Source organism: Varroa jacobsoni, unplaced genomic scaffold (genome assembly GCF_002532875.2).
Source record: "Varroa jacobsoni isolate VJ856 unplaced genomic scaffold, vjacob_1.0 scaffold_1002, whole genome shotgun sequence".
NCBI classification, from domain to species: domain Eukaryota; kingdom Metazoa; phylum Arthropoda; class Arachnida; order Mesostigmata; family Varroidae; genus Varroa; species Varroa jacobsoni.
This window is the reverse complement of record NW_019213904.1, coordinates 1-27,368: the sequence shown is the minus strand read 5'-3', so window position 1 is coordinate 27,368 and position 27,368 is coordinate 1. Positions and strand designations below refer to the sequence as shown.

General features: G+C 38.0%; 1 protein-coding gene and 2 long non-coding RNA genes across 3 annotated transcripts; 1 reads left to right on the top strand and 2 right to left on the bottom strand.

The window, feature by feature from the left end:
• The first annotated feature begins 1,084 nt into the window (after positions 1–1,084).
• LOC111265734 (WD repeat and coiled-coil-containing protein) lies at positions 1,085–18,121 on the top strand. Its single transcript, XM_022842633.2, has 12 exons — positions 1,085–3,137; positions 8,920–9,138; positions 9,981–10,071; positions 10,372–10,456; positions 10,793–10,942; positions 11,302–11,497; positions 12,008–12,133; positions 15,369–15,822; positions 16,079–16,320; positions 16,487–16,710; positions 17,302–17,463; positions 17,842–18,121. The coding sequence occupies exons 1-12, from the start codon at positions 3,083–3,085 to the stop codon at positions 18,001–18,003; spliced, it is 2,166 nt and encodes a 721-aa protein (XP_022698368.1). The 5' UTR covers positions 1,085–3,082; the 3' UTR covers positions 18,004–18,121.
• LOC147752772 (uncharacterized) lies at positions 14,723–15,582 on the bottom strand. Its single transcript, XR_015313157.1, has 2 exons — positions 15,500–15,582; positions 14,723–15,244 (listed from the first exon to the last, which is right to left on the bottom strand). It is a non-coding gene; the product is annotated as an uncharacterized LOC147752772 (long non-coding RNA).
• On the bottom strand, positions 17,933–27,358 carry LOC111265735 (uncharacterized). Its single transcript, XR_015313156.1, has 3 exons — positions 21,430–27,358; positions 18,134–18,327; positions 17,933–18,020 (listed from the first exon to the last, which is right to left on the bottom strand). It is a non-coding gene; the product is annotated as an uncharacterized LOC111265735 (long non-coding RNA).
• Positions 27,359–27,368: the final 10 nt, after the last annotated feature.

The following is a 27,368-nucleotide window of genomic DNA, read 5'->3' as shown; positions in this document are numbered from 1 at the left end:
ATTCAGCAAAACTCAGAAAAATCCGTGGTCTTGGCTAGAAAAGACGATGCCTCATAATAATGTAAGGTTAAGCTAGTTGACTAAAAGTATGATTCGTCTACCATTTGTTTTTAGTCTATCGTACTATCGTACAATGTACTATCGGAGACGAGACTAAAGAGACGAAACTGCAACAAGGGAATCAACTGTCAGAGAATGCAAAGAAACACTTAACTGGTCCAAGCGGCCTTGTTTTTTCTAATTTAGCAAAACAATCTAGAAGTCTGGATTATGTCAAATTTCGGGCTCATCTACATCTAAACAATCATAAATATTTAATAATATTATTTCTTACAAACAACGTTTCCTTATCGAAAATATGGAGTGGCCCACATAATTTCGTGCCATATAATTTTACCATTTCCTGAGTACTATGAAACTTTTTATCACACTGTGTGCACTACAATAAAGCTCTATTATATTGTCATGATTGATGTCATTGAAACATTGCTAACGGTCTTATTTACAGGAGAGCATATTTCTTTGTGGCTTATATAGAATCTTAGAGTGGTCCTTTCCTCGTCAGGTGTTCAATTCTAAACCAGGTCCGCTTTTACCGTACATGGTCATGTTATTTTTGAATTCGTAGTCCCAAAATGCCGGCTCCAAGTAAGTTTTAATAGTAGGGACATCCCTGGCTTAAACTCCTCTGAAACCGCCTTTAATAGGATTTGTACTAGTACTTATTTATTTGATAAAATAATATCATTTCAATCTGCGAATTGGAATGATCTTATTTTGCTACCGACACTTAACACGGTAGTATATATATGCATATATGTTTGCTTGATCTGAACTATAAAATTTCTATATAATGACAATTTCTATATAATAACAATGAGGCAAAAACTGTATGTCATCGAATCGGCTCATTTGGTGTCTGCCTTGCGTTTACTAATGATTTTTAGGTCGCTATGGATTTTGCTATGTACATCACCGTAGTGTGGTTTAAAAGTTCGGCTATTTTATATATATGATCAAATAATTGCAAAGCAATGTCATGTAGCAATTTTCTTATTTTTATTGTATTTTTTTAGCATTTGGCCGCCGGTTATCTATAGTGCTCACGGAAATATCATTTAGGTCAGTTGTATAACTAACAGTGTTTTTAAAAACATTGACGTATTCTGCATTAAAACAAAACTACTCGCGTTTTTAGGATTTAAAACTCCAGTCTAATAATTAGAATATGCTTAGATAAACTAATTGTTACGTTCTTTCTTACCCATTTTTACTTATAAATAGGAATGTTACAATGTTCTAAAAACTAACGCCGTAGGATCAGCTTGAACTACACAGGTCTTATCGCATTGTCTTAGTCTTCCACGAGAAATTAATGCCAGTTACTGCATAACCAGTTGGCTGCACATTTTTATTTTCTAAAACGATGTTCAGAACATTTTCCAAAATAGGCGGGCATCATGCTTTTTTTATACCTCGGGAAGTCCTCAAATCCTACACCCTTTCCCTTTTCTCTCAATAATAGCAGTAGAAGAAAGGGTAGAGGCATGTCAAATACGAGACACAGGGCAGAGAGAAAGTAGATCACAGCTTACAGAGGGGGAGGGGTGGTCGCGATGGCTCCTCTTCTCTCGATAAGTAGGAATGCTTGGCCTAGTATGGCCTAGTCAAGGGGAGCCGCGATATATTCCTTTGACAGCCTTAGTAGATCAGCTACAGGGTGACTTGTTCTGTTAAGGGAAAAAGATTGCGAAGAAACAGAGGCCGCTGAAGTATTGCTGGCGGTGACGGCGGTGTTGATCATAGTGCCGCACCATGACGACGGTGTGCAGAGCAAGTTCATTGTGTTCGTGTATCTCTTTCTATCTACGGTGTATGAGTGAATATGTATTCGTTCATTCGTCTGTGTGTATGTGTTTGTTGGAGAGGGAAGAGGGTTTGTTGGAGTTTGATCGTTGGTGGTACGAAGGAGTAAACCCCCCGCTCTCAGTATCCTCGAAAGCTCCACTCACTTTTACATACGTGCCTTCGTTTGTTCGTCCTCTTGTTCATGGTTACATGCACACACACGCAGCGTCCGCACAGCCACATACACTCGATTCACTCACGGCTTCTCCGTTATCCGTCCGGTATCTCTTTCTTTCTCTCTCTCTGCCTCTACTTCCCTCATTCGTTCATTCTGTGGCCTCGAGGGTTCGCCCGCAGATTCTCGGAGAGGTAGGGCTTTCTGTGGGCGCCGTGCGGCTATGCCCTGCCATCCCTCTGCTGCTGCTGCCACTGCCGCTTCTGGACGGCCATAACATCGAGATAGCAAGCCTGAGCAGACTGAAGCAGGCAGCAGACAGTGAGCGGAAGGCCAGGCTCGGGGGCTGAATGGGTCCGTCCTAGGCAGCCTTGAAGAGCGATCCGAAGGTACAACGATCTCTTCCTTTTCGAGTGGGATTGATTCCTCCTCAATCACCGTCCAACCGAGTGAAGGCTCTGTTTGCAAGGTCCTGCCATTCGGCCAACTAGAGTCTGGACCATACAGATCACTCTGATCTGTTTGATTTGTTCTAACCCACCATCTGAAAAAACCACCACCTTTCTCAGCGTGTGAGTGAACGGCCAGTCAGGCCAAATCAAGTAGCTGCAATTCCCACTCGTTGGTTATCTGAAAGTACGTGCACGAAGCGAATCGGAAATCCCCCTTTTTGAGCAATATATTGCACACTTTTTAAAGGAAAGAATTAGTGAATGTGAGAATGCAAATGATACCTGCTGCTATTGAAGCGATGTGGGCCATGTGATGTGCAATTGCTTATCACGCTGCTGCTGATGCTACTCTATGAGGTGGCGTGCGCGCTAAGATGCGATGATGAGGTCGGTTTTAGAGTACCGCGTTGCGCTATGGTCGAGTTTCTTCTGCGGTTGTTGAATATATGTGCAAGCACAGATAGTGCATAGTATTGAAAAGTGGACGACTGGTAAATGAACTAACTGCGCGCCGGACTGGGACTGACCGCGTAAGAAGACAACAAAGCTGAGCACCGCCGCCATTATCTTGATCGCGATTTGAGGGCCCGCGCGGGCCCCGGGGGCTATGGAGCTCTCGCGTTGCCGCATCCGCCGCGCGGGCAGCAACGCCCTCAAAAACTGTAAGTAATCTATTAATCACCCAAATGACATCTATTTGCTGCAAGATTAAGGCGTACCTGTGTCACAAAAGGCAAGCTCACCTACGGTCAGATTGACTGCTAATGAGAGAGGGTGCAAGAAAAGGTGAAAGAATCGCCCATAGCATAAAATCAGATAATCTATGCAGGGGTTTCTCATATGCTATAATCACTATTTGAATTGCAACAAAAAGAAGAGCAAGAACGTCGCAGTGTTCTCAAGTTCACAACGTTTTTTTAGTTACTAGTGAAAATTCCAGTAGAAAATATCCATAAGCTTCGTTGCTTTTGATTGAGGGAGCAGTGGTACAGGGCAAGGGCAGGCGGACTGGGTATTCAGTCAAGGGGAGTCAAGGGGAGTGGAGGCTAGAGACCAACCGCTGACGAGTCGCTGATGAAGGCGACGTGACGAGAAACAAACACAGCAAAAACCATCCCAGAAGTCCAATCGACGTTAGACTCGATTGCCGCAGATTATACATGATATTATAGCACACGAGGGTACAAATCCAAATATAGCAGCAGTATCGGCTCAACGTACTGCTTTCCAAACGTAACACCGGCAATCTATCTTGTACGGTTAGGACAAAAGATTATGTCCAATTTTAGGGAAGGCTTTTTTTCTAAGCGCGTGGAGTTCGCTGGGTAATTTATAGTTTTGTTGGGGATTAGAATGCGTGTAGGACAAGAATTCAGTTCCATCTGGTTTCAAGGGATTAACAGTTGCAAGGTAAGCCATCCAATACATTTTAGAATCTGCTGTTTTTTAGATAAGTGGACAGCTCATTTTCAAAATATGTACCCAACAGTCTAACAAATTAAAAGTAGAAATTGTCCTTAGGCGAAAAAAATTATTTTTAATACACACTTGACTCCATTGTAGCTTTCAATTCATTTCATAAAAGCTGGGTAAAACGTGGTCGATTGTGGCCAAGAACGACAAACCTATAGAAACACAATGTATTTATTGTATTTACATCGAATACGTATTTTAGGCTTTAAGACCCTAAAGGAATGCACAGTCGCATTTTAAGTTGAGACGAGGTCGTGTGATGTAGGCACGTCTCTGCTGAGGCTATTAAACGGAGCTGTACCGGGCTGCACGTCGCGGCCATTGTGTAAAATACGGGGATGCGCAGAGTGTGTCTTACAAGCCCAAAATTAAGTGCTCCTTCGTTGTTCGCTTTTCAGGGGAAAGTTTGTAATTCGTTATTTTTGCTTTTCTTTTTTGATTTCCTTTTTGCATCCCTTCATGGGTCCTCTCGAGTTGTTTTCCATTCTCACTAAACACCATGGTCCCGGTTTCCTTAACGCAAACTTCTTCCATGCGGCAGCCAAACAACAGGGGGTGGAAGAGCCCCCATAGGCAGTGAGGAAGAGATGTTGTTAGTGCAATTCCTTCCCTCTTGTCCATTTTCCTGCCTGAACTATTCAGCTTACAATTGTAATTTATATTTCCTTTTCTACGGGGGACCCAGGAGCATTTCATTTATATTTAAGATATGCATCCAATAGCGAGATTTAGAATTCCAGTGTCACGTATTATTAAAAAATGGTGTTTTAATAAATATTCTGGCACCAAAATATTATTGGTAAATAGTGTAATATATCTACAACAGGACGACTGTTCTGTGATCATCATGCGTATCATAAAAATCTAGTGTCGTCATCTAAAGTCTTTTAAAGACGTCTTTTCGACTAGAGCCGAAATGCATACTAAAATACACTAAGCGGAATTATATAAAGTCTAAGTTAAAGAAACTATAGAAAATTGAGTTTATTTCATGGTACATTCAAGTTTAGCAGTAACGTCGGTGTTAAAGGAAACTATCAGCGTCATGAAAGCATCGTAGAGTCGTTACAAATAAGGTATTCAGATGCGTCTATTAGCCGCCGAAAATGATAAACAACTTGAAACAACACACAACGTTCGCCAACAAGATTGCAAATATCGGACTGTAAGACTGGAATATCATATATTTTTTTTATAATCAGCTTTTGTGCTTATTTACAGAACCCTAATAAAGTTTCTTTGCAACTTTACCGTGAATCAAATCGCTAACGTACAAACCAAAATAAACCGCCTTCTAATGTACTTGATCGGCTTCTTGCTTTGCATCCGTTTAGTAGAACTATCGACCTTCTGCATGTAATTTAAAATTATGCTCCTTAACCTAATAACTATGCTATTCGAATGTCCTGCTAAACGAAACACTTCATCCGGTCGTCACTGCACCTTTACTGGTTCGGTTTACAGTATCCCTCAGTAGTTTAAATGGTTCAGGGCAGAATAGACATTTTTTTCTAAACGAGCATATGACTCTAGAAAAAAAAAGTTAGGGACTAGCTAGTTCTCTTGCCTGGAAAAAACGTTGCTATCGTTGGGTGTAGGCACAAATGTGTAATTAATTGATGACATTGATGCCAATCGCCTTGCTATCTGCAGAAAGCCAACTTCCTTAATCCACCACCAGTTCCTTTTCAACTAAGTCTCCATTCCAAGGTCGGTCAAGCAATTGTTGCTTTGCCACTGCAGCGTCACGTATTAGCTTTTCAGCACCCCTAAAGCTTGGTTAGCATCTTTAGTGTGTTTGCAGTTGAGTATCACTTCTTTCAGAACAGAACAGAAGTTGCGTGCTGCACGTATTAGGTAGCACTTTACTATATTCCCTGTGGAATTATTACTCTGTTAGCTCGCTTACCTTAGAAAGTAGCATAGCTTAGAGTGGCCGTAACAGACTGATTCGCACTTTGCGTAGCGTTCCACGCAAAATTATTCTCAATTCAATAAGTTATCCTTTCTGTTTCACCTTATTCATTAGAATTTAAATTCTCTGAATAATTTATAGATGAACATTCTAGTTTGGCAATTAATGGCTCGGCAGAAGTGTACCAATGTCTAGATGAAATACAGCACCATTGTCGTAAGACGTTCAATATCCTTAAAATGCTGGGTCCTTGAAACATTCATTTGTATACTTTTTTAAAAGAATGACAGCCAATCTACTATATTAGAGAAAGGATTCACCTGACGCTACTTGAAGAAAAAAAATTGTGCTTTAGGAAAAAAAAATATCAGGAGGAGGAGGAGAAATAAAGCAGTGCATTGCAGTAGACTGTTGAAACACTAGAAGTGTAAAATGTACAGTCAAGAGAAGCTTGTGGCCTTGTAAATATAATTGAAAGAAGCAGTAAAAATAATGCATAAATTATCAATGTTAACTGAGGGACAGGTCCTGTAATATATTTATACAGATGTGGAATCAGACTGCAAAAGAAGCAGACGCATAGTAGAGAAAGAGGCAATTCGTATGATGGTGCTTATGTATAGGGTAACTTGAAATATAATTGATGCCATTTGCTTATAAGTTGAAACTTGAAACAGATTTTTTACGTGTATCAGCAGGGACATCACTATTACGTGTTTATTAAATGTCATTTTCTTCGATCATGGCTTCAATAGGATGTCTAGCACGTTTACAAGCCATTTATAAAAATTCTTTCTCCAAATCTGTGGAGAAGTTATAACAAATATAACCGTGCGCGTAACTGAAGTCTAATTTGAACACGCTAGGCACAAAAAAGGTTGGCAGATTTAAATGTTGGGCTGACAGTACACCGCAAATCTCAAAAATCCGAGGGTTCGAAAGACCAACCTGCTAAAAGACGCAAACGCTTTAAGTAACCGTCAAGATTTATTTGAAGGACTGGATTTTTGATACATATTATTCTTTCAGAAGCAATCTCTAATTTTTGCAAATAATTACTAGATCATGAGAAATGCATTTTCGTATGATTTTGATAAGTATTTTAGCCCTCCTTACACAATCACTATTATAGGTTTTCCGCTTTGAAAAATAATTCCCCGGACTCTTCTTCGGAAGACGCGTAAGCATAGCAAGTCGGGATCGCTGACCGAGAGCAAGAGGTAGTTCATAATCTCTGTGGCAGTCGGTGCGGCAACATAGCTTGACAATAACTGACCTTTGCTTACGTTTTGGACACGAATTTCTTGCCTTCTCTACAATGTATGCATGGGTTTACTTTTGGAAAACTTGAGTGTGTTCTGGATCCAAAAATAATAGAAGAGCACATTGCGACTACACATAATATACCCTCCGAAACATGCCTCAGTTTAACGCGCATACCTTGTGTGTTTATTTATGTATATACCAGCACGTTCATTCGGTGGCGTTTGAGTCTATGAGAAACTCTTTGAGTTGATTAGGGTTCTGGGCCTCTAATTTACAGCATCATATTTTCTCGCCAAAACTGCACACACGAAGCTAAACTAAGCGACTTTAAAAGTTTCATGCTCACCCACTGTGTTACGAACTGTTAATTGAGAACACGGGAATCGCTGACACGCTGCATCGTGATCATGTGATCATTTATAATTTATCTTTCATAAATTAACTCGTTAATGGCATAATAATACGCTGCTGCCGACTCTAACATCACTTCCCTATATTGCTTTTGTTAACTGTCTGCTCTTATGGTCCAACCTGTTTGCTGTTATTTTAACAGTGGTTGGGGTATGAGTGGCAAGACTGCACTCGAAAACTAATCTCACCGCCCTCTAAAAAACTTCACAATAACTTAATAGCTCAATTTGTAAGGGCAAGAAAGACACGCGCCCTTTAAATTAGCACCTATGGAAAATAGCAGTATTTTCTATGATGATTTGGTATGATGATTTGGAGATGATAGTCACTTGCATAGAACCTATAGACGAATTCATTAAAAGCATGCGTTGCTCCAATTGGATATTTAGTCATTTTAAATAAACCTAAAGTGCAAGCCATTTACAACTACTCCTGACATATTTAGCGTTTGCGTAGCATACACTTGGGAAGGATAAAAGATAATTACAAAATGTAAGTGATATATACTTGAATCATATGTGATAGAAAAACGATTAATTTTTTGCGGTGTTTCTGATATTTGATACGATAAGCTAATCGCAACAATAATAATGTATCGAAAAAAAATTAGGTTGGAGGAAGTTATGATTAAAAAAATCAAAATATTTACTATATTCCGCAGCAGTGTTTCACCAATATCTATGGGCAAGAGACACTGTGGAAATTATCTATTCTCATTGTATATCGCTTGTTACACCGTAGCTGAAATTCAGCTACAAATAGGAAAGAAAACATTTAGTAACCTAAAGTAATTATCACCTAATGGATTAGCCTTCTCAGCTAGTCTAACTAAGAACTATAATATGTTCTAGTTTTTTTTATTTCTTAAATGATAGGTTTAGATAAATCCAGAAAGTGTTCCATTCAGGGCTAATGGAATGTAACCGATTGGATTGCATCATTTAAAGCAAGTATGGTGTTAACAATTGCCCTTATGTGGTGAAAATGATTTTTTGGAACCGCTTGGAACTTCTAACGCCTACTAATCATCAATTTATAATGCTCACATCTAGTAAGCGAGTAAAGCAGTATAAAACTTTTCTTTTAAAAACCATTGTACACCAATCCATAATCAAATCCAGGTGTTTAAAACTGGTAAGAATACGGCCCATTTGAATTGACAATTTTCAATCGACTGGCACAGTACGCCGGGATGGATTTACTAAAATATTACTTAGAGTAAATGTCTGAACTGCACACAATGTGTGAGTTAATTGTATTTGTTTAAAAATACCAATCAAATATTAGGCAGGTTCAGTTGATGATTTTGCCATAAGTGAGTTAGACATGCACCACTCAAATGTTGTAAATCTGTGTATACACTTTGTTACTGATTGCAGGTTTCTACTGTACGGTGGGGCTTATATGGGCGGATGGGGACTGCGTTTTCATCACGCCGCTACAGCCGCCCAAAAATGCGGTTGTACCTCATGGAGGCCATGGAGGCCATGGAGGCCACGGACAAGTGCATTTTTGTAGACATCAGGTGCTCGGACTCTTTCGAATCGTGCACGGACTTTGCTACTCCAGCCCTAAAAAGTGGCCTCCATACATCTCGGGTATGGCGAGTACCAATTTAGTCCAACTGCGTTTTAATGGCTATCATTAAATCACTCAATTACAGCTGCTGATCTGCTCCGAAATCAGCATGGTCGAGATGGAAACATAACTACACCAAAACTCCTTTGCAGCTTAGTTTCCAAACCTTATAAGATGTCTATTAAATACGCTTATTAGGTGCCTAAAACCAATACTTTTGCTGAAGGTATGCAATGTATTGAAAACTGTGTCCAAGATATTGCGGATATTTAGGGATCTAAATATTAAACAACTTTAAACAACGTCTAAATAGAGTATTACAATAATATAAGAAAAACAAACCTTAATACTGAATACAACTTTTCTTATGGATGCCCCCTTTAAGTTACAAAGTATATATTTTGTTGTTTACATTAGTGACAATAGTGTAAAAAATACTCTATAAAGTAGACACGTCCTGCATAGTAGTCATAGACACTTACAGATATTGCGGACACTCATTTACCTGACCAACCTACAGCTTTGGTTACATTAAAAGCTGTAAAGTGTGGAGAACAACGCTACGCAACTGCTACCGTATCACATATAATTTCGAAAGAATCGCTCAAAATAACTATTTAAGTACTATTGGTTGTCTTGCAAGAAACAATAATATCTGAAGTCGGCTGGTATTAAAGCGAATTAAGCTTGGCGTTTCCGATGCCCCTTGCGCTTTGACGCACTTTACTGTGCATTATATAAGTAAGAGATATATAATTCCAAGAAGATGAACAATAGAAAAATATTACTGTATTGAAATTTGATGTATCGGTCATAGGTTGTAGAGTAAAAGCTTGACATAGAGGTTAATCATGTTTTTCAGTTTTGGCTGAACGCGTAGATGATGGCTCCCTGGAATTATCCATTTGGCGGATGAATGGCACGGTGGGAGGAACGCTTTCTTTTTCGAAATGGTAATCATCATTATAACCATGCTAATGAAGCCATGATCAAACTGAATTGACTACTCTTTTGCTCAAAATTTATTTACAATAATTTAGAAGGTTTTGTAAAACGTGCATTCAAGTCACTGCATACACACCTCTAAGAAATGTATGCCAATTCATTGCAATCAAAGCTTGCTAAAGTTTTTGATATGAAGACCGCGTTAGATCTCTGCGCTATTTGGGTGGTATAACAACTGAAACATCAAATCGTTAAATCGTACTTCATATTAGTAAATATTTTTGTGTATGTTATTAACTGTTTTTCAGGTGCGTGCTGGCACTACCTCAATTACCAGTCCTTCAGGGATATCTATGGCACCCAGAAAGGGACGTATTTTGTCTTGTCTTTAAGGTAATTAATAATTTGAAATATTTATTACTTTCATGTCCGATACCGTTATTTGACATTCCATCCTTATTTAGAAATACATATCACTCGATAGTATATGTAATACAATTGCAGACTACAGGAATTGATGTGATTTGACTTGGATTAGATTGCCTAGCTGACTTATTATAATATACGAAAGAATTAACCAACGGGGCGAATGTTACAGTTAATCACACGATCATTTAACAAAAATCTGAATACGAATTTTTTTGTAACTCGTCAGTCCGACCACAAAGAGACGCATATGTGGATTACTGATAGAATCTGCTGAAACTTTTTAACATTATCTGCTATCAGGATTCCGCGCGAATCTACGTAATTAACGAGGAAAGTAGCGAACTGCAGGAGGTGAAGACTATTACGCCGTTCGCTGGCTCACGATTTGTCTGTGGCACCTGGAGCAAGAACGGGAAGAGACTCATTCTCGCCACGGAGTCCACACTCGTGGTAAGTTCTTTTATCTAGTGAAGGCATTCGCTAGCATTTCAGCAATTTTAGACCAAGCAGAGATTTTATATCGATAAAAAAATGCTGGGCAAAAGGTGGCTGATGTACTTGTAAAAGGTAAAGAAAAAACCTTCTGTATACCTTGTTTACTTTAATTTACTACTTCCTACTCTTATTTAAGTACGGTTCGAACTCAAGCTAAGCAATCCTAAAAAGGGCGCAATAGTATTCTTCACAGGAACTCTTAGGGTTTTTAATTTTTTCTTATTTCGGAGTTTTATTCTCTATAACACCTAGTCTTTAAAAGGGAAAAACAAAAGGGCTGATTTACCAAATGCTGTTTCATTTTCTGACTGCAGTTCTACAATATCCCGTGCGCGGACATGGAACAGGCGGAAATGGAGGTTATCCTGGGTCTGGAGCGGGTGTGTTGTATCGAAAGTATGGAGGGTGAACGTTTTGTGTGCACCGTCGAGCTACCAATGGAACAAGTGGTTGTACGCAGTCGCTCTGAGCGTTGTTTACTTGAACAGCAGCAACAGGCCCACTCGAGGGGTGAGTCTAAAACGACAAGAAACAAGGACTTCCAATAAACGGCAGGGCGCATGTGTTTTCATGCAATTGCTAGTATATTACTAGTTTGCTCTGAAAAAATGAAAAATGTGAAAACAAATAAAAACTTGGAAAAAGAAATCAAACGGAAAAATCCTACTCACATTAGAATATTTAAATGTTTCTACTTTTAAAATAAAAATTACTTTTACAGATTGTCATTGCAAATATTTTAAAATTTTACAAATTGCATCGCTACATTTGTTGTTGTTAGCGTTGGGAAATGGCAGTAAGCTGAGAGATTTACTTAACTGAAAATTGTTCCATTAAAAGTTGTATTTGTAGCATATGGTGCAACTATAGATTTAGTTGAAAATAGTTCGCATTATTATGAAACGGTTGTGGGGAATGATCCCAAAAAGCTAAAGTCCTGAAAACTTGTGTAATATGCGAATTTCCATATTTAATTAGATTGCCATGATGCAAAACCTTTAGAAAGCGCTTTTTTGTCAGGTGGTTTGGACGCAATTCTTAGCATACATTCTGACGGAGGAATTGAAGGTGGCTCTCAGCTATTTTTACTCCAGTGGAATCCCGAGACGGATAAACCTGAAGTACGCAGTTGGGACGAATTATTTGGTGAGTGGTTTCCTTCTGCATTTCATGCACTTCTATAATAATACAAAGGAAACGTTGATGGTATTCGTCACTATAATCGCAACTAAGTAAATACTTGCAGAAACGGTGTCTTTATCGATGAATAAGTATTCACAAGTTGGGTTCTTTGTAAATGAAAAAGAGTGGGACATTTTGATGCTGTGGAACCTTTTATCGGATACAAAGGCTCTTCGCCTTGTTTCCCATAAAGAGACCAAAAATACATTTAATTAATGGCCTAGACAAATTAAAAGAAAAATATAAAGTATTTGACTGAGAAGTTATAATTGTTATATATGTATGCATATATATGTATGTATGTATTGTGTATATATATTCAATTAGCATCTAATTCAATAAGAAATACCGAAAACTATCACTTTCATAAATTATTATTTTGTGCCGGTTGTATATAATGGAAAAACAAAGCAGTTTTCACTGACGGACTGTAACCACCTAAGACATATAAGAGGGGATAAATAAAGCGAATCGAATATAGTTTCAGAATTGAGTTTTAATAGTGTAAAATAGTTTGTTTAAATTTCTGCATATTATAAGCGTATTTTGAAAGGTTTCTTTAACCAGACAATACGCGTTTTCAATTTTCCAACTAAAGAGCCTACAATGCGATTATTTCGCACACAAAAACGCATCGAATATAATGATTCAATGTTTGAAACTTGAAATCAACTGTGAGACGCACCATATAATCATTTTCATTGATCAAAAATCATTATACGTGAAATTATAACATGGGTTATGAAAGGATGGTTTTTATACTATTTCTTAGATTATTCGTTTCGTAAAACAAGCAACTCAAGATTTAAGGTATGGGCTTACCTTAAGAATATATAATTACTAGTCCTCAGTTGCAGATTTCATCGTAAAATCCTAACAATTATAGTGTTTGAAAATATTTTTTTTCCACTAGGACTAGCAATTATAGCATACTGAAATGATAAGCGGACTTTACAGTTCTTCAAAATGGAAATGTTTATTTGAATAAAGATAACTGTGTTGTATTTCAATTATTACCCCGTTACAGTTATCACTTAATAATTAGTCATACTAATTATTAACGACAATCAAGCCAAGACGAATAATTATCTCTACTTTTGAAAGATGGGTTACAATAACTTATTAAATATTTTATAAGTATACGTAACTTTTATTGTGAAACGTGCTTAACCAGTACAGATATTATTTTCTAGAAAAAAAGCTATATTATCAGTTTTGAGCGCCCTATTATGGTAAGGAGTTTTAGCCATTTAACCGCTCCTTGTTATTTGTGAGCTAACAAAATATGTGGATACTTAATCTTTATGAAAATATGCTATACAAATAATAGCTTTTTACCCTTATTCAGGTAGAAATAGGGTTTATTGACGAAGGAATGCCATCGTTATTAACAAGCCGTTGAAGGACCAATTTTTTTAGTTTTTGAAGTGTAGGAATCATATATATCCTTCATAACGCACTGCGTTGATTGAGACGATTCAACATTAATTAAGGCTAAATACGGAGCCACGCAGGGTTGGGGAGACATTTCAGGTTTGAATGTTTAATAGTAAACATCGATCTAAAAAATGCTGATTATAACCAATGGTAAAGAGAATAATTTAGCCGCTCTGATGTAATAATATTAGTTCATAGAAGATTATAATTGGATACTTTATTCGTCGTCTATAGGATTTAATGCTTACTGTTTGCTTTTTAAAGTTTGTAATATACAATATTCCTCATATGACACCAAACAGAGAGTTTAGAATGTAAAATTTTGTTTTGCAGGCTGTAGTTACCATGTTTAAATCGCTGAGAGTGTATTGAAATGTAGAATATAGATTTATTGTAAGGATTTGAAAATAATCTGAGCTACACCTGCAGCTTCCTGATTCAAATTATGTGAAAGCGCAAATCTGAGGTATATGATAGTGATTTCAACCGAAAACCGTTATGCAAAAAGCCTCATATTGCAGCAATACTCGATTTTTAAGTGTAGTACCGCGGTTAAGCATTCTATCACACAGCTAGCTCTGAGCAATAACCGAGGTGTTCATTATCTTCGGATTCAACCCTTACATTACCATGTGTCTCTTAAGTTTATGAAGCGGATACGCTGCCCGCTATGCCATTCTCTGTACAATATTTACTGTAGTTATACCAAAGCGTCTAGCTTCCAGTAAATGAATCTTAATGAGAACGACTTTGCACTTTGAGAGGGCATGAAAAACGGTTAAAAGTGGCTCGTATGATAAAAAAACATAGCAATCTATAAATGAATTACGAGACCTTACCACCGCGCACTTATGTCAGCATCTGCACGTTGTTAACTAGTTAAAAGCTGTTGCCTAGAAATCGCGTGTCTCATATATAACCACAGTTTATTTAAATGTTTTTGTTTAATTTTAATTTAAGCTAAAACCTAAATTACCTTGGCAATATCTATGCAATCTAATTAATTTATTCGATCTGTCAATATAGTTTCTGCAAAACTATTATTGGTTTCGCAAAGTATGTATATCTTTTCTTACTTTATTACATAGCCAGAGTAGTTTAAATTGACACCAAAGGTTGTTAAACGATTTAAATAGATTTTATTTCAATGTTTAGAATCAGATATAGTGTACATCATTGTGTATTCGCAGCTGATACTTACTGTCTCTTACTACACGGCTTATAACATCAATCTTATATCCGCCTTCACTGGTAAGAAGGCGCCTGATCATCGTACCTATTTTAATATGGTCGCTTTACGCCTGTTTTTAATTCTGCGTACAGTCGAAAGCCGTTAAGCTCATTCAAAGTATCCTAATGAAAACATTTATCTATTGATCAATCCTATTTTATAAAGAATTCAGTTGAAAAGAAAAAGTTAAAGTTTCCACAGAAATCAGTATTCTAAAAAACTTGAGCATCATTTCGGTACCAATAGCAAATATTTTTACAGGAAATTATCAGCGTTATATTTTGAGGGCTGTTTGTAGAATTTTTACCTGATTGACCCATCCGCCATCACGAACACAGATTACGCTGCTACGATAAAACCGGAGATAAAGCGACTTTGAAACAACTCTCTTAGAGCTTGCCGGGTACCTGACAGAAGAATATATGTACAATATAGTTAAACAATTGCTCATCACTTCACTCATTGCCGTAGTAATACATAGGTCTTTGACATACTTCTCTTCCTATGTTGTGCTAATCTTTATACCAACAGGTATACTATCTCCGGACCTATTAGCAGTTGAGCCTTCTACGGGGCTTATCGTAGTTGGATCCAATTTATCGCACACACTTTATGTCTATGGTGTGGCCGACGAACAGCTTGAGAAGCTGCACGATATTAACCTGCCGCGTGAAGAACGACCAAAGGGCGTTACGATACACAACCAGGAGGCGCTGTTGATGATCGCCAAAGGGGTAGTGCCGGACGATCGACTTCCGCTAAATCCGTTACCCCGCCCGGAGTTCATAGAGTACGAAGTACTTTTGCAGTCGATCCCATTGTCGACGGGCTCTTCGTCCGCAGCTCCGTCCGCCTGCACCCTTCGTACTCTGCTTGGCCAGCACGCTAAAAGTTCTGTATCGCTAGATTCGACGATCTCAGATGGAGGGCCCGGCGTGCGGGCCAGAGCGGCATCAACGGCCAGCTCGAGTCACATGCTCAACAGGTAATAGCAGCTCGTAATAATCGACAATCTATTTAACTGTTAAGCTACTGTTTATGAGCTGTGAAGTATTTACTTTAGAAGGTTTATTCTTATAATATATAGTTATTATAGCTCCTTTCATTGATAGTCATGTTGCGGAGGAACGTTAAAATCTTGTTTTTACAGTTTGGCCATCAAGCGATATAGACATTTTGAGGAGTTTAGAGCTGTTTCCTCAATCAAGATGGCCTGTGTTATCTTCTTCGCATGTTTTAAGGGCCCACCACGTAGACGGTGTGCTCCCGTTGGGAAGTGACTCGCAGCCGTCGTCCACGATGACTTGGCCCCGCGGTCTGCTCGGTGATCTCAAGACGCATCTTCAACAGACGAGCGGTCCGCCACCTCAACGGCCCATGAGCGCCCACGCCAACCATCACCACCACCAGGGACCGGCTGCTCATTCTTCGCACTTAGGTGCCCAGTCCGAGGGACATCTGGCGGCATCCGCGCCACAAGGAGGTTAGAAAACTTCATTAGAAACAACCAGCGACGTTTACAATAGGTACACGCATGTAGTAATTCGAGTTCGGAAGTTGCTTTCAAGCATAACAAAGGAACCGACATGTGGGACTAAACCGAACGGCAAATCATTATATTTCGTGCTTGATATTGAATTTCACCGCAGGCAAACTTCTGGATGACCTGAACAGTCTGCTGCACTTTCACGACGGAGTGCGTGACTCGAACCACGTGACAAATGACATGATGGATCTGCAGTCGCTCTTATCTGGCGCGGGGATCTCGTCGGATGCCCTTGGAGCTGTTGGAGATGACCCCGATTATCGGAAGCTGGCCGGCTTCCATGAAGAGTTATTCAAACGAGGATCCCCCGGACATGATCTGGGGACGGTACGATAAGATATTCATACTTACAGGGCAACTTTTATAATTACCTGCAAAGAATTTAAGAATTTATTCTCACATGGACATTAAGGTTATGTCTGAACTTCTTCAGTATTGCCATTGACTTCTCACTCGCCTAAAAACATTGTAACTACTTCCATAAATTGAAACATAGTCAGAGTCCCAGGTCTAAAGTCCACATAAAACGAACTAATCTACACCGAAGCATGGACAAACGTCTTTATGCAATATCCGATTATCATATAAGTGTTTGTTTATATCATCTTCCCATTTGTTTCACTTGGTATCTTTTAGTGGAAAGGTAAATTTAAAACGAGTGGAAGAATACGGTTTGATCAGAGACAAGTTTTATTTTTTAAAAACAAAGGACAAATTGAGCATATATCATCAGAATTATTATTTTGTACCGTTCGTATTTGAGTTTACCTTTTTTTTCAATCTCATACCGATTCTAAATCTTCAAGAAAAGATCAGAATTCTCGAAATGTTATTTTTTTTTTCTATAAATACGAGCCTTCATTACTCATCATCTGCTTTCTTTCAAATTTTGATATGACAATTTTCCGTGTAAATTAGGTGGGAGCGGATGTGCGAAGGAACATGGACCGAGGGAGCCACACACTTCCTCGGGAGCACGGTCGGGATCGAGAGAATCACCAGAGGTCGGACCCGTACCCCGGAGACAATGGAATCTCCGCCAATAATGCATCCAACTTCAACGCTATCTCTGCCCGACTGGTACATTCACCCTAGTATATGTATATACTGATTTATTTAAAACTGAAAACTATTTTTTGAGTCACTCGGATCCACAAGTTACAGAACTTTAACATAATAAAACAAATTAATCTTTCCCATCATACATAAAGCTGATATTTAATTACGGCAACGCATACTCTCAACCTCGATATAAATGCCGAAAGGGAGCTATATTTTTTCGTAAACCGTGGACATTCTATTATATAATTGCACCGATTCTGGGTTTTCTGGGCCTGTGTGAACTACTATCACCAACGTAAGATATTTATCCTTAGCGCTTGAAGAAAACTTCTAGTTGGGTGACAATCTTCGGTTGCAACGACTTAGTTTTATTGCTTTGTTGCTGCCGATTGACAGGTCTCCCTAGAGGACTCCCTAACTGGGCTGACACGCACACAGGCGCGCGAGCTGCAGGAAATTAAGAACGAGCTATCAGCAATTCGCCGCCTGCTCATCTCAGTGCTGTTCCACGTGCTGCCGGGAGAGGCGAGATCGGACGCCGTGTCTAAGTACACGTAACACTGCTGTAATTCAACCTATATTTCAGAAAATACATTGAAACGAGAACCCGGCAGTAACAATAGTATTATAACAATAATGTTAATAACGGTGGCAATAATAACAACACCTAACCTCAGCCTCTACAAACCTCTTCTTTAATTACGGCGAGTATGTGATGAGAGTTGCCACCAGAATCAAGTATTCTACTTTAGCGAAACGAAGAAGTCCTGTTGCACCAAGACTTTGGGTGGGCAAGTAAAGGCGACGCGACATACACAGGTTACCATAGCTCGACGATTACAGGATCGAAACACAGCAAATCCGGAACACCCCAACGGCAGCCTGGAACAGATTAACCGAGTGGATCTCGAGTCAGACCTCTTAAGGGAAACACCCCGCCGCACTAAAACAGTCAAATGCATGCCGATTGAATAATAATAACGCCAAAATTAAATATCGCGTCACAGCATTCACCAGCTTATCTTAAAAGCGCTGATGATTCCACGAGCTAAGGAACAGTGCTCTGCTAAACATTATTATTCTCCAGCGTTCGTTTCCCTTTACACCGCTCATCAGCCAGCAAAGTGACGAAGTTCCAGAGAATAGCATGTCTCGTGCTACTAGACATGCTATTCTTTCATCGTAGTGTAAATAGCGAACAGCAATAGCACCAAAAATGAGCATATTGGTTGACTAACATGATCGGGGATTAGTCAACCTGCTTGTAAGATAGGATGTAGCCTTAAATTCTATTGCAGGTATATGTTACTCTCTGGCGGCAGTATGCGAGCGATATTTCCATTGGAAGGTAGTGAATTAACGCGAGCTTATTATTAATGCCTCCCGATTTGTAGCAACATGAGGTCAACTGAGACAAAGAACGGAGATACTGCGCTGTTTTTTTTTCGGTTATTTCCATGACACTCCACAAAGTGAGCCCTATAGTATATGATCGGATTGCGGTCAAACTCGCTTCTTGATAACAACAACAGGATGAGGGTTGCAGTATGGGCAAGCAGGTTTCTAATATGAATATGATGCGAGAATGAAGTACGCTTAGCACACTTATTCTCTTCTCGACTATAAGTCTTGCTAGATTTGTCTGCTGTATGGGGTTTGACCAGACGAAGGGGTAACATTCTTTTCGTTACTAAAGTGTTACAGTTCGTCGTGGCCAAGATAAGGTTCTGGCTAGTTTCGAGAACAAGTGCATCATTATAGCAAGCATCACTTAGCGACAACTATAAAAAGAGCACGGAGGAATGCAGAGGCGTATATATTTATAAATATATACAAAAAGTGACTTGCTTATGAAAGCTTGAGAAGACATTTGACCACATAACAGGTGACGACTGACGCAAAGATGCCATAAACGTCTTCCTCGTGCCAACGCAGCGGTCAGCAAGAGTCCGGGCGGAAAGCATCGAAGAAGCCTCATAACTATTGCTCATTAATAATACCGATGTTGAATGAATGAACAAATGAATATTCCGCTGAATTCCACTACAAAACCTATTAGAGTGACATACATTTCGTAACAGGGACCGAACGAGCAACTACACAGCAGGGGGCACACGTATTATTATAGATATTATTATTTTTTGATGTTCCAGATGTTTGTAGAACGAAATTTACTATTAATTAATGTGTTTATGTACACACGCACACACACAAACATTATGCGATTACTAGCCTTTCACTAGCTTGCGGGGTTATTCTTAGTCAGCACCCACGTGCAGTCGTTTCATATGTAGTTTGCTTTTGTAACAAGACTCCGGTGATTGTGTGATCAGTTAGATGTTACTTCCTGCGTATTTAATGAACACGATGCCAGCTTTGTAAAGATCAACATCGCGACAACCAGTTCGTTTTAAGTTATGTAAAACAAAGTCTATGATCTGCTAGAGTTCTCTGGTCTGTCGTGGTCCACTTTTGTTACATGACTTTGTCGTACATAACGAAAATTACTGGAATAATTATTTTACAAACGATTATATTAATAGGTTGGCCCTCCCTTTACTCAATAACATCTGGTTAGGTAGAATTGTGTTAAATTGCAAGAGAGCAAATCTTAAACGTATATTTTAATTTTAGAGTGATAAAGTAAGAAAAACTGATAATTAATAATATAATAATTAACTCGATATAACAATGTTAGCGAATGAGCCTTTCAGCAATAGCATGACAATAACAGCACATACTAGCTTCGATTATCGGGTGAGTCTCTGTTTGAAAATACTTGAAATGCAGTCACAAAACATAGTAGTCTAAGGTATGTACAACCATTCCTGTTAGCGCTAACAATCTACAAGTTCCAGTGGGTCAGATGATATACACTCCTGCACACAATATGCCGTTTTCTGGCCACACTTACACAATTATTTACTTAAGCTGCAGCAAGAAAAAACCAAAAACTGCAGAAAACTGATGATTTAGTGGATCATCGTGGTGACGACGACCACGAAAATGGAGATATTGCTAATCTTATAGTGATGAGCGTGATGAGCGATATGGGTACGTAACTGCGTTGACATTATAGCCTCGTCAGAAAGCCTAAACTTTTTGGCCTTCTGGATGACAAACTCAAGGATTTGCTTCTCACTTGAAAACTAGTTGTAGAACCCTGACCCTTAGTCAGATAAATATTTCTAAAATATTTTGGTGCCATAGGTTCTGTAGTCGTGTCTCATGTTGATTCTTAGCAACCGAGCCTAACGGCATGGGTATAATGAACAGGATCAACCAACATGCATTATGATTATATTATATTGGCAAGGAGCCTGTTGGTAATGGTAATGAGGTGTTTGGCGTGGACCGCAATCGTCGTCCAAAAAAATAGCGAAACATCGAAGACATGAGAGCTACTATTATTATAGTTATAAAATGAGACAGGCCTAAACCAATTTTAAAAGATGCGGAGGAAACTAAATAAGATATAAAACGACGACGCTGTTCATTGGCTACTGAGAGTGTTTGAAAAACAAGATTTTCAGGTCGGGCAGCGGGGCGTAAAGGACATAAGTAATTAACGGAGTTGAGTAAATTTTAAGGAAAAATGGCTTATGTCTGAAGCAGCTCGGCGGCAAATGATCAAATCTACTAGACATTTTTAGGTTTAATAATAAACTTAGTAAATAGAGAGTAATTATATATACACCACACCCATACACACATATACACAGAGCACAATAATAATATTTACTATAAAATAATATTAACTAAGTAAAATTGATGAGAATAATAACAGTGGAAATTATAATGACAGACAAAAAGAATAATAACAATTATTACTTAATATTATTACGTATTATTATTAATACAATTTACTACCACTGATGACAAAATAATGAGCTAATAATATGGACAATAAATAATAATAATAAGTAACAAAACAAAGACAGAAAGAAGGAAATGATGGCAGAAGAAATAAAAACATAACAACACCTTGCAGTGACGGTGGTGGTGGTGTTTTCACTGTCGTTATTCTGTGCTCAGGCGGCGGGCTAGTAAAAAAAAAAACGAAAACAATAATCACAATCAGACAATAAATGCCAACAAGAGAATGGTACCATAGGTTCTAGCAACAATAAGTAACGCAAAATCAATGAACAAAAAGAAAAATTACATGCATACATGTATTCATACACATCCATATATCAATTACTGAACTGCTATTATTATGTCAACTAGCCAAATAGTATTATTTTCACTAAAAATATAAACCATGACTTGATAAACGAAAAACAACTAAATGCTATCTGATTATATAATGAGGGCGCTATTTAGTCGAAAAAAAGAAATTCAGTAATTCTTTAAATATTCAGCAAAGGAAATTATCACGACGATAATTAGCAACACAAATTATTAATAATGCTATTATAATAATTCTTGTTGTCAAAGTTCAAATCGCAGGCTCGACTGATCATTCCAATGATCCAACTCAATTTATGAATCACATAACTTTCTAGCTTCCTTGACAATGATAAACGAATATTCATACTAAGAATAATTATTATTACTGTTATCAGTCAGTCGATGTATGCGTTGACCATTCAATTTCACTACTGACAACTGATATTTCACCCCTGCACCTCTTTGCCCCCACGGGACGTACATGACGTATAGAAAAATAATAAGAACAGCAACAAATCGGAAACGTGAAATAAAATAAGAAAGGACAAACACTAAGCGGTTTAAAAAAGAAAAGTAAAAGACAGCGTATGAAAAGAGAAAAAGAGAGAAGACAGTAAGTCACAAACGCAAACAAACAAATCGAGAAAGAAATAGAAAGGGGCAGAAAAGAATGAACTGAGTGCAAACGAGTAAATATTTGGAAGGCGATGATGATCCTGATGGTGATGAATGATCATTATGATTAATGATGAGTGATTATTAAGTATGACACTTGCAATGATGATGATGATTCTGATAATTACAGACGATAAAGGCGGCAAATAATAAAGCCATGATCATACTAATTGCATTATAAAAACAACAAGGAAATACTGATGACGGTATTTGGTTAATAACGATGATAATAGTGGGAAGACGCGACGGAAGTTTTCCAGGTAAAGTTAGCCGTGTAGAAAGGTGTATCAAGAGCGATCTGCGCAGAGAAATGTCATACACTTCACAATATAAAAAAAAGAGACAAAGATGTTTTACAAATGATACCGGTGGTGACGATTATACAGCTGAATATACAGCTCTCGTTGATTGTAACATTAGATGATTATTGAACTACAACAAATGCTACTAATTAAGCGAGTCGCCAAGCAACCAACATCAGTAATAATAATAACGATATTATTATATAGTAGTAAGCAAAATGAAAATATGATGTAATAGTGAAGAAATAAGCTGCGATTGCTAGTTAGGCTATTTATTATATAATTATTTCCACAAGATATGACGTTTACTTATACAGTATATATATTATTGTACTGTATTATTCAAGTATTCTACTAAATATGGTTACGTATCATTAGCATTGCAAAAACACAAACAACAAGAGCAACAACTACAATAATTATGCTTATCGAGAATAAGTATATTATTATTACCCATCAGTACAGACTCTAGCACTAGTAGATATGTTATTATTACGGTAAATGATAAATGTTGGATAACAGAGGGAAATCTCTAAAGTGGTCATCGACTTAAAGTGCGCCAAAATCGTAATGAAAGCAAGACACTGACGCCCGCCTTTCAAAACCGAGCGCTACAGCTTAACCAACTGCTTTAGGTCAATCGATGCCACAAATATTGAATCTATAACTATGAGAAAAATGAGCGCCTCTAATAAATTGTTATTTTTTGGGGAAGGAATACATTTGCGGATCGCATGACCGTCTATTGGAAACGTGGCCGGACCAAATACGGCTAGGCGGAGGCTGAACAAAGACAAAAGTCTTAGTGCCATTCAATACGTTCTATTTTTTATTAATTTAAATCAACGCACATTACGGGAAACCGGCAAAAAATAATTTTTACAAATATATCTGTAATACAGCAAAAAATGGTTTGTAAGAAGAGATTGTGACGTTCAAGATTAGTGACACCATACTTCATAAAGAGTTAATACGAGTTACCACACAATTTGGTAAGCTGTTCAGGTGTTTGGAAAATGTGAACTAAGTGACTAGTTTTCTGCGTCCGGAAACCGTACGCAAACGAACAATTGTTAAAAATACTTGTTTGCAACGACTAACTGATGATTGTCGATTACTTGCCAATTCGCTGATGCCGCGTCCTTATATATATATATATATATATATATATATATATATATATAGTTATTTATAACGGATGTCCTAAAATGTTAGCTAAACCTTTCATATTTTAAAAGAACTATCTTTGTCATTCTTACACGTTTTCTTGTTTGCGTTTCGCTTTTCCGCCTGGCTGTCTGATTCAATGAGGATACTCAACGAACCGGGCGTCATTTCATCATAATTTGACTAGAATGGCAGTTTGGGATGCTCGAATGTTTGAAGTCAACAAGAATTTACCGAATGAATGGAACGGTAACGATTGCTCAAAAGTTTATAAGAAATACTGTTACAATAAGCTAGTACTAACAGGCCGAAGACACTTCAACAATAGAGTCGTGATACCAGAGGTAAAAAGACATTGAAAACTGAATGTGCACACATACACAAATACATATAGACAGAAAGAAGCAGAGAACGACTTCTACAGATAGAAACATAACTTAGTGTGGCTCTATCTAAGAACAAACATTGATCGAATACAGGCGTCGTGCAATTCACGTAAATAGGTAAAATACGCTTATATTATCCGAAAATAACGTTAGCCTTACTGTAACAGAGCGATGGCGAGTAATTAATCTTCTGCAAAATCCCTTTCAGAGGTAAATTGTCGATATAGTTAGGTTGTACTTTACTGACCATGGCCTCAGTGTCTGTTCAAATGAACGAAAAACGTGTCGAGTGGGTACGTAAATTATAATTTGCCGTTACTGCGTTCAAATGTTATAGAATCGACGGAACTTCAAATTATATTTAGGTAAGGATCCGAAGCAAGCTGCAACTGCATTATTTTCGATACGTGTGCACCTAAATATTCGGGCGATGTTTATGCGGATTTACAGCAGAACAGCATTATTTTAAAGATCGAGTATGTTGCGCTAGCTTGTCTTAAACTTTCTTTTGTAGTATGTATTGTTTTCTTTTATTGTTGTTGCGTCTAATTCTGTAGTAGGAGCTTGCGATGTACAAAGGAACTTGAGACACCCTTAAATATTATGTAATAGTTTCACAGAATTCGCTAACAATCTTCAAAACTAACCCTGAAAAGGCGAGTTATTAAGTTTAATACTGCCGATGGGCATTGCTTCAGACGGCTGGTTCCTCCCAGCTTGAAACAAAGTGTGCCTACGCCCGGCTTTGAATTTGGGCCGCTCTACAAGCACCTAAATTAACCAGACAAACACGACTCCAAAGCTAATTATGGCCATACAACACAACCACTGCACCAAGAAGAGCAACGAGACAACGACAGCAACAATCAAGTCAAGGTTATTGCTATTCCTGCAACAATGGAAATCAAGCTAAGCAAGCAAACATGACGCAAGCTGAAATAACATAATAATATAAACTAACATTCGAAAGCAGGAGAAGAGAAACGTCGAAGCTTGCTTGTGGAAAGTTACCTTGGCAGACGTATTAAATAATACGTGAACTCAGAAAAGAGGTACGGGAAACGGCAAAACGAAAGCCAGACGAATGATAAAGAGTTCAGAAAGAAAAGAATTCAGAAAAATGCAGAAAATAAGGTTATGATGGCTAAGTACATGATAACGTTTCAGCTTATTTGAGCAGGGTATCTTTTTAGTACAGCAGCTGTCTTGTAGACCATTCAAAACAAGAAGTTCTAAGAAATGACACATATTTGAGAAAGAAAGAATTTCATATGTCAATAACGGAATTTGAATGGGCACTGCTAATAAATCAAATCGCAAATAAAGTGAACGTAACTGGTATCGGCAAGGTCAGGTTAACTTTCCGCTATTATCACGCAAATATTCATTCAACGCTGCTGACGGAAATTCAGCAGAAATGCTGGATGTCAGTAGATTACCGGTTATGACGATAATAGCAGCATTTTTATTTGGTGTCTAAAAAACAAAGTATGTCGCAATAGATGCAATGTTTTCATATATAATTATTTAAAAACAGGCGATTTCCTAAAGTGAACTAGGTCCGAGAGTTAGAATGTTTAAAATAGCTCACTGGTGGTGGATTTCCAATCACGCAGTTAAGCTCAAGATGCTGGTTTAATTAGGTTCCAATAACGCGTTTTTCAAATGAATCGCTTCCCTTAAGTGTATATGACGCTTATAGCGCAACACAAAAGCAGCGAAAGAACCATCACAGTTATAACAATATATGAGATAACATTATTCATTGAAGAGGCTCAAGAAGACAATAGAAACAAAGGATTTGACTGCCACAAAATATAACGGCAGACATAACGTTAATGAAATATAAGTGAGTAAAAATGTTATCAAATGTACTGATTGGCATGTTGGAAAAAGAATAATGAATAGTTCAGCAAAACGCAAGGAAGGCGAATTACAGAAATACTTCAGAAAATGAAACGACACAGAAGGGGCGTGACAGCTAAAGAGCGAAAATCTTAAGAACCAGGAAGCTGCTAAAACAAAGCGATCTTTACCAAAATGTTTATACACAAAGAAATGCATTAAAGAATGATTATGAGGTACATGAGTATTATCAACATTGTCATTTTCACTATCTGCTACTATGAAATTCGGGAACGATCGAATCCCTATGTTAGTGCTTTATACGACAGTTATTGTAGAAATTATTATGAAACTAATGGCAATATAAGTGACCCATAGAAATACCAACGTCAAACGCAACCACAAAGGAAAGAAAGTGGATAGGAAACACAATATGTAGTAGATTCATACATTATAGGAAATAATATAAACAACGCAGAAATGATACAACCGAGAAGTGTAAAGAACGCTGTCACTAATAAATAATACCTATCGATGTCTCACTATTATTGCTCTACCAATTATTGCATCAAGAACAACTAAACGGATAGCGTGCGCAGGCGATAAAACTAAACAATAAACAAGAACAACAGGACCGTACAAAAATGCACAAAAACACAATCACCGTGAGGATAGAGAAAATGGAATCGATGGCGCCGACACTTTGTCACAACTTAATAGGGTAACACATACAGACAGACACATGAACTCATATACTTCTAAAGAAATATATACATTCCTCAAATGTGAATGAACGCTCCGAGAATAATGAGGGTAATGAAAATAATGAGACTAGACGGTAGAAATATAGTAGTTGCGTCGAAAAGACATGGGCGCTGCGAGCGAAAATCAGTGATTGAATAAAGCGGGACAGGAAATACAGGGAGAAGTACTTTTGGATTCGATCCGAAAGAAGAGAGTAGAGACGGGCTTGTTAGGTCATGACGCGAACGTACGCCGCCGTTTAACGATAGGAAAAATGGCCTCACTTATATTAATTGTCATTTGAATGATATCCCAGTAGATGATGAGACTTTGAGATGTGCATTAAAATTGCAACTTTTGGTAGTTGGCGGTATGCAAGTGGAAGCAGCGAAGCTCGGCTTTAGAGGTTAAGATGGTTAATTATGGATGGTGTTTCTTCGGGAGCTGGAATGGATCAACCTGTGGAGCACCTAGTCTGAGTATAGTGAACTCAAAATGAAGAATGTAGTTGTGTGACTCATTGATACTCGCACCTCTCGCAACGATAATGCTATAAGAGAGAGAAGGCACACAAAACAACAAAACAGATAATAGAACAGAGGAAAACTAACTTAGAGCAAAAAGGAGAATA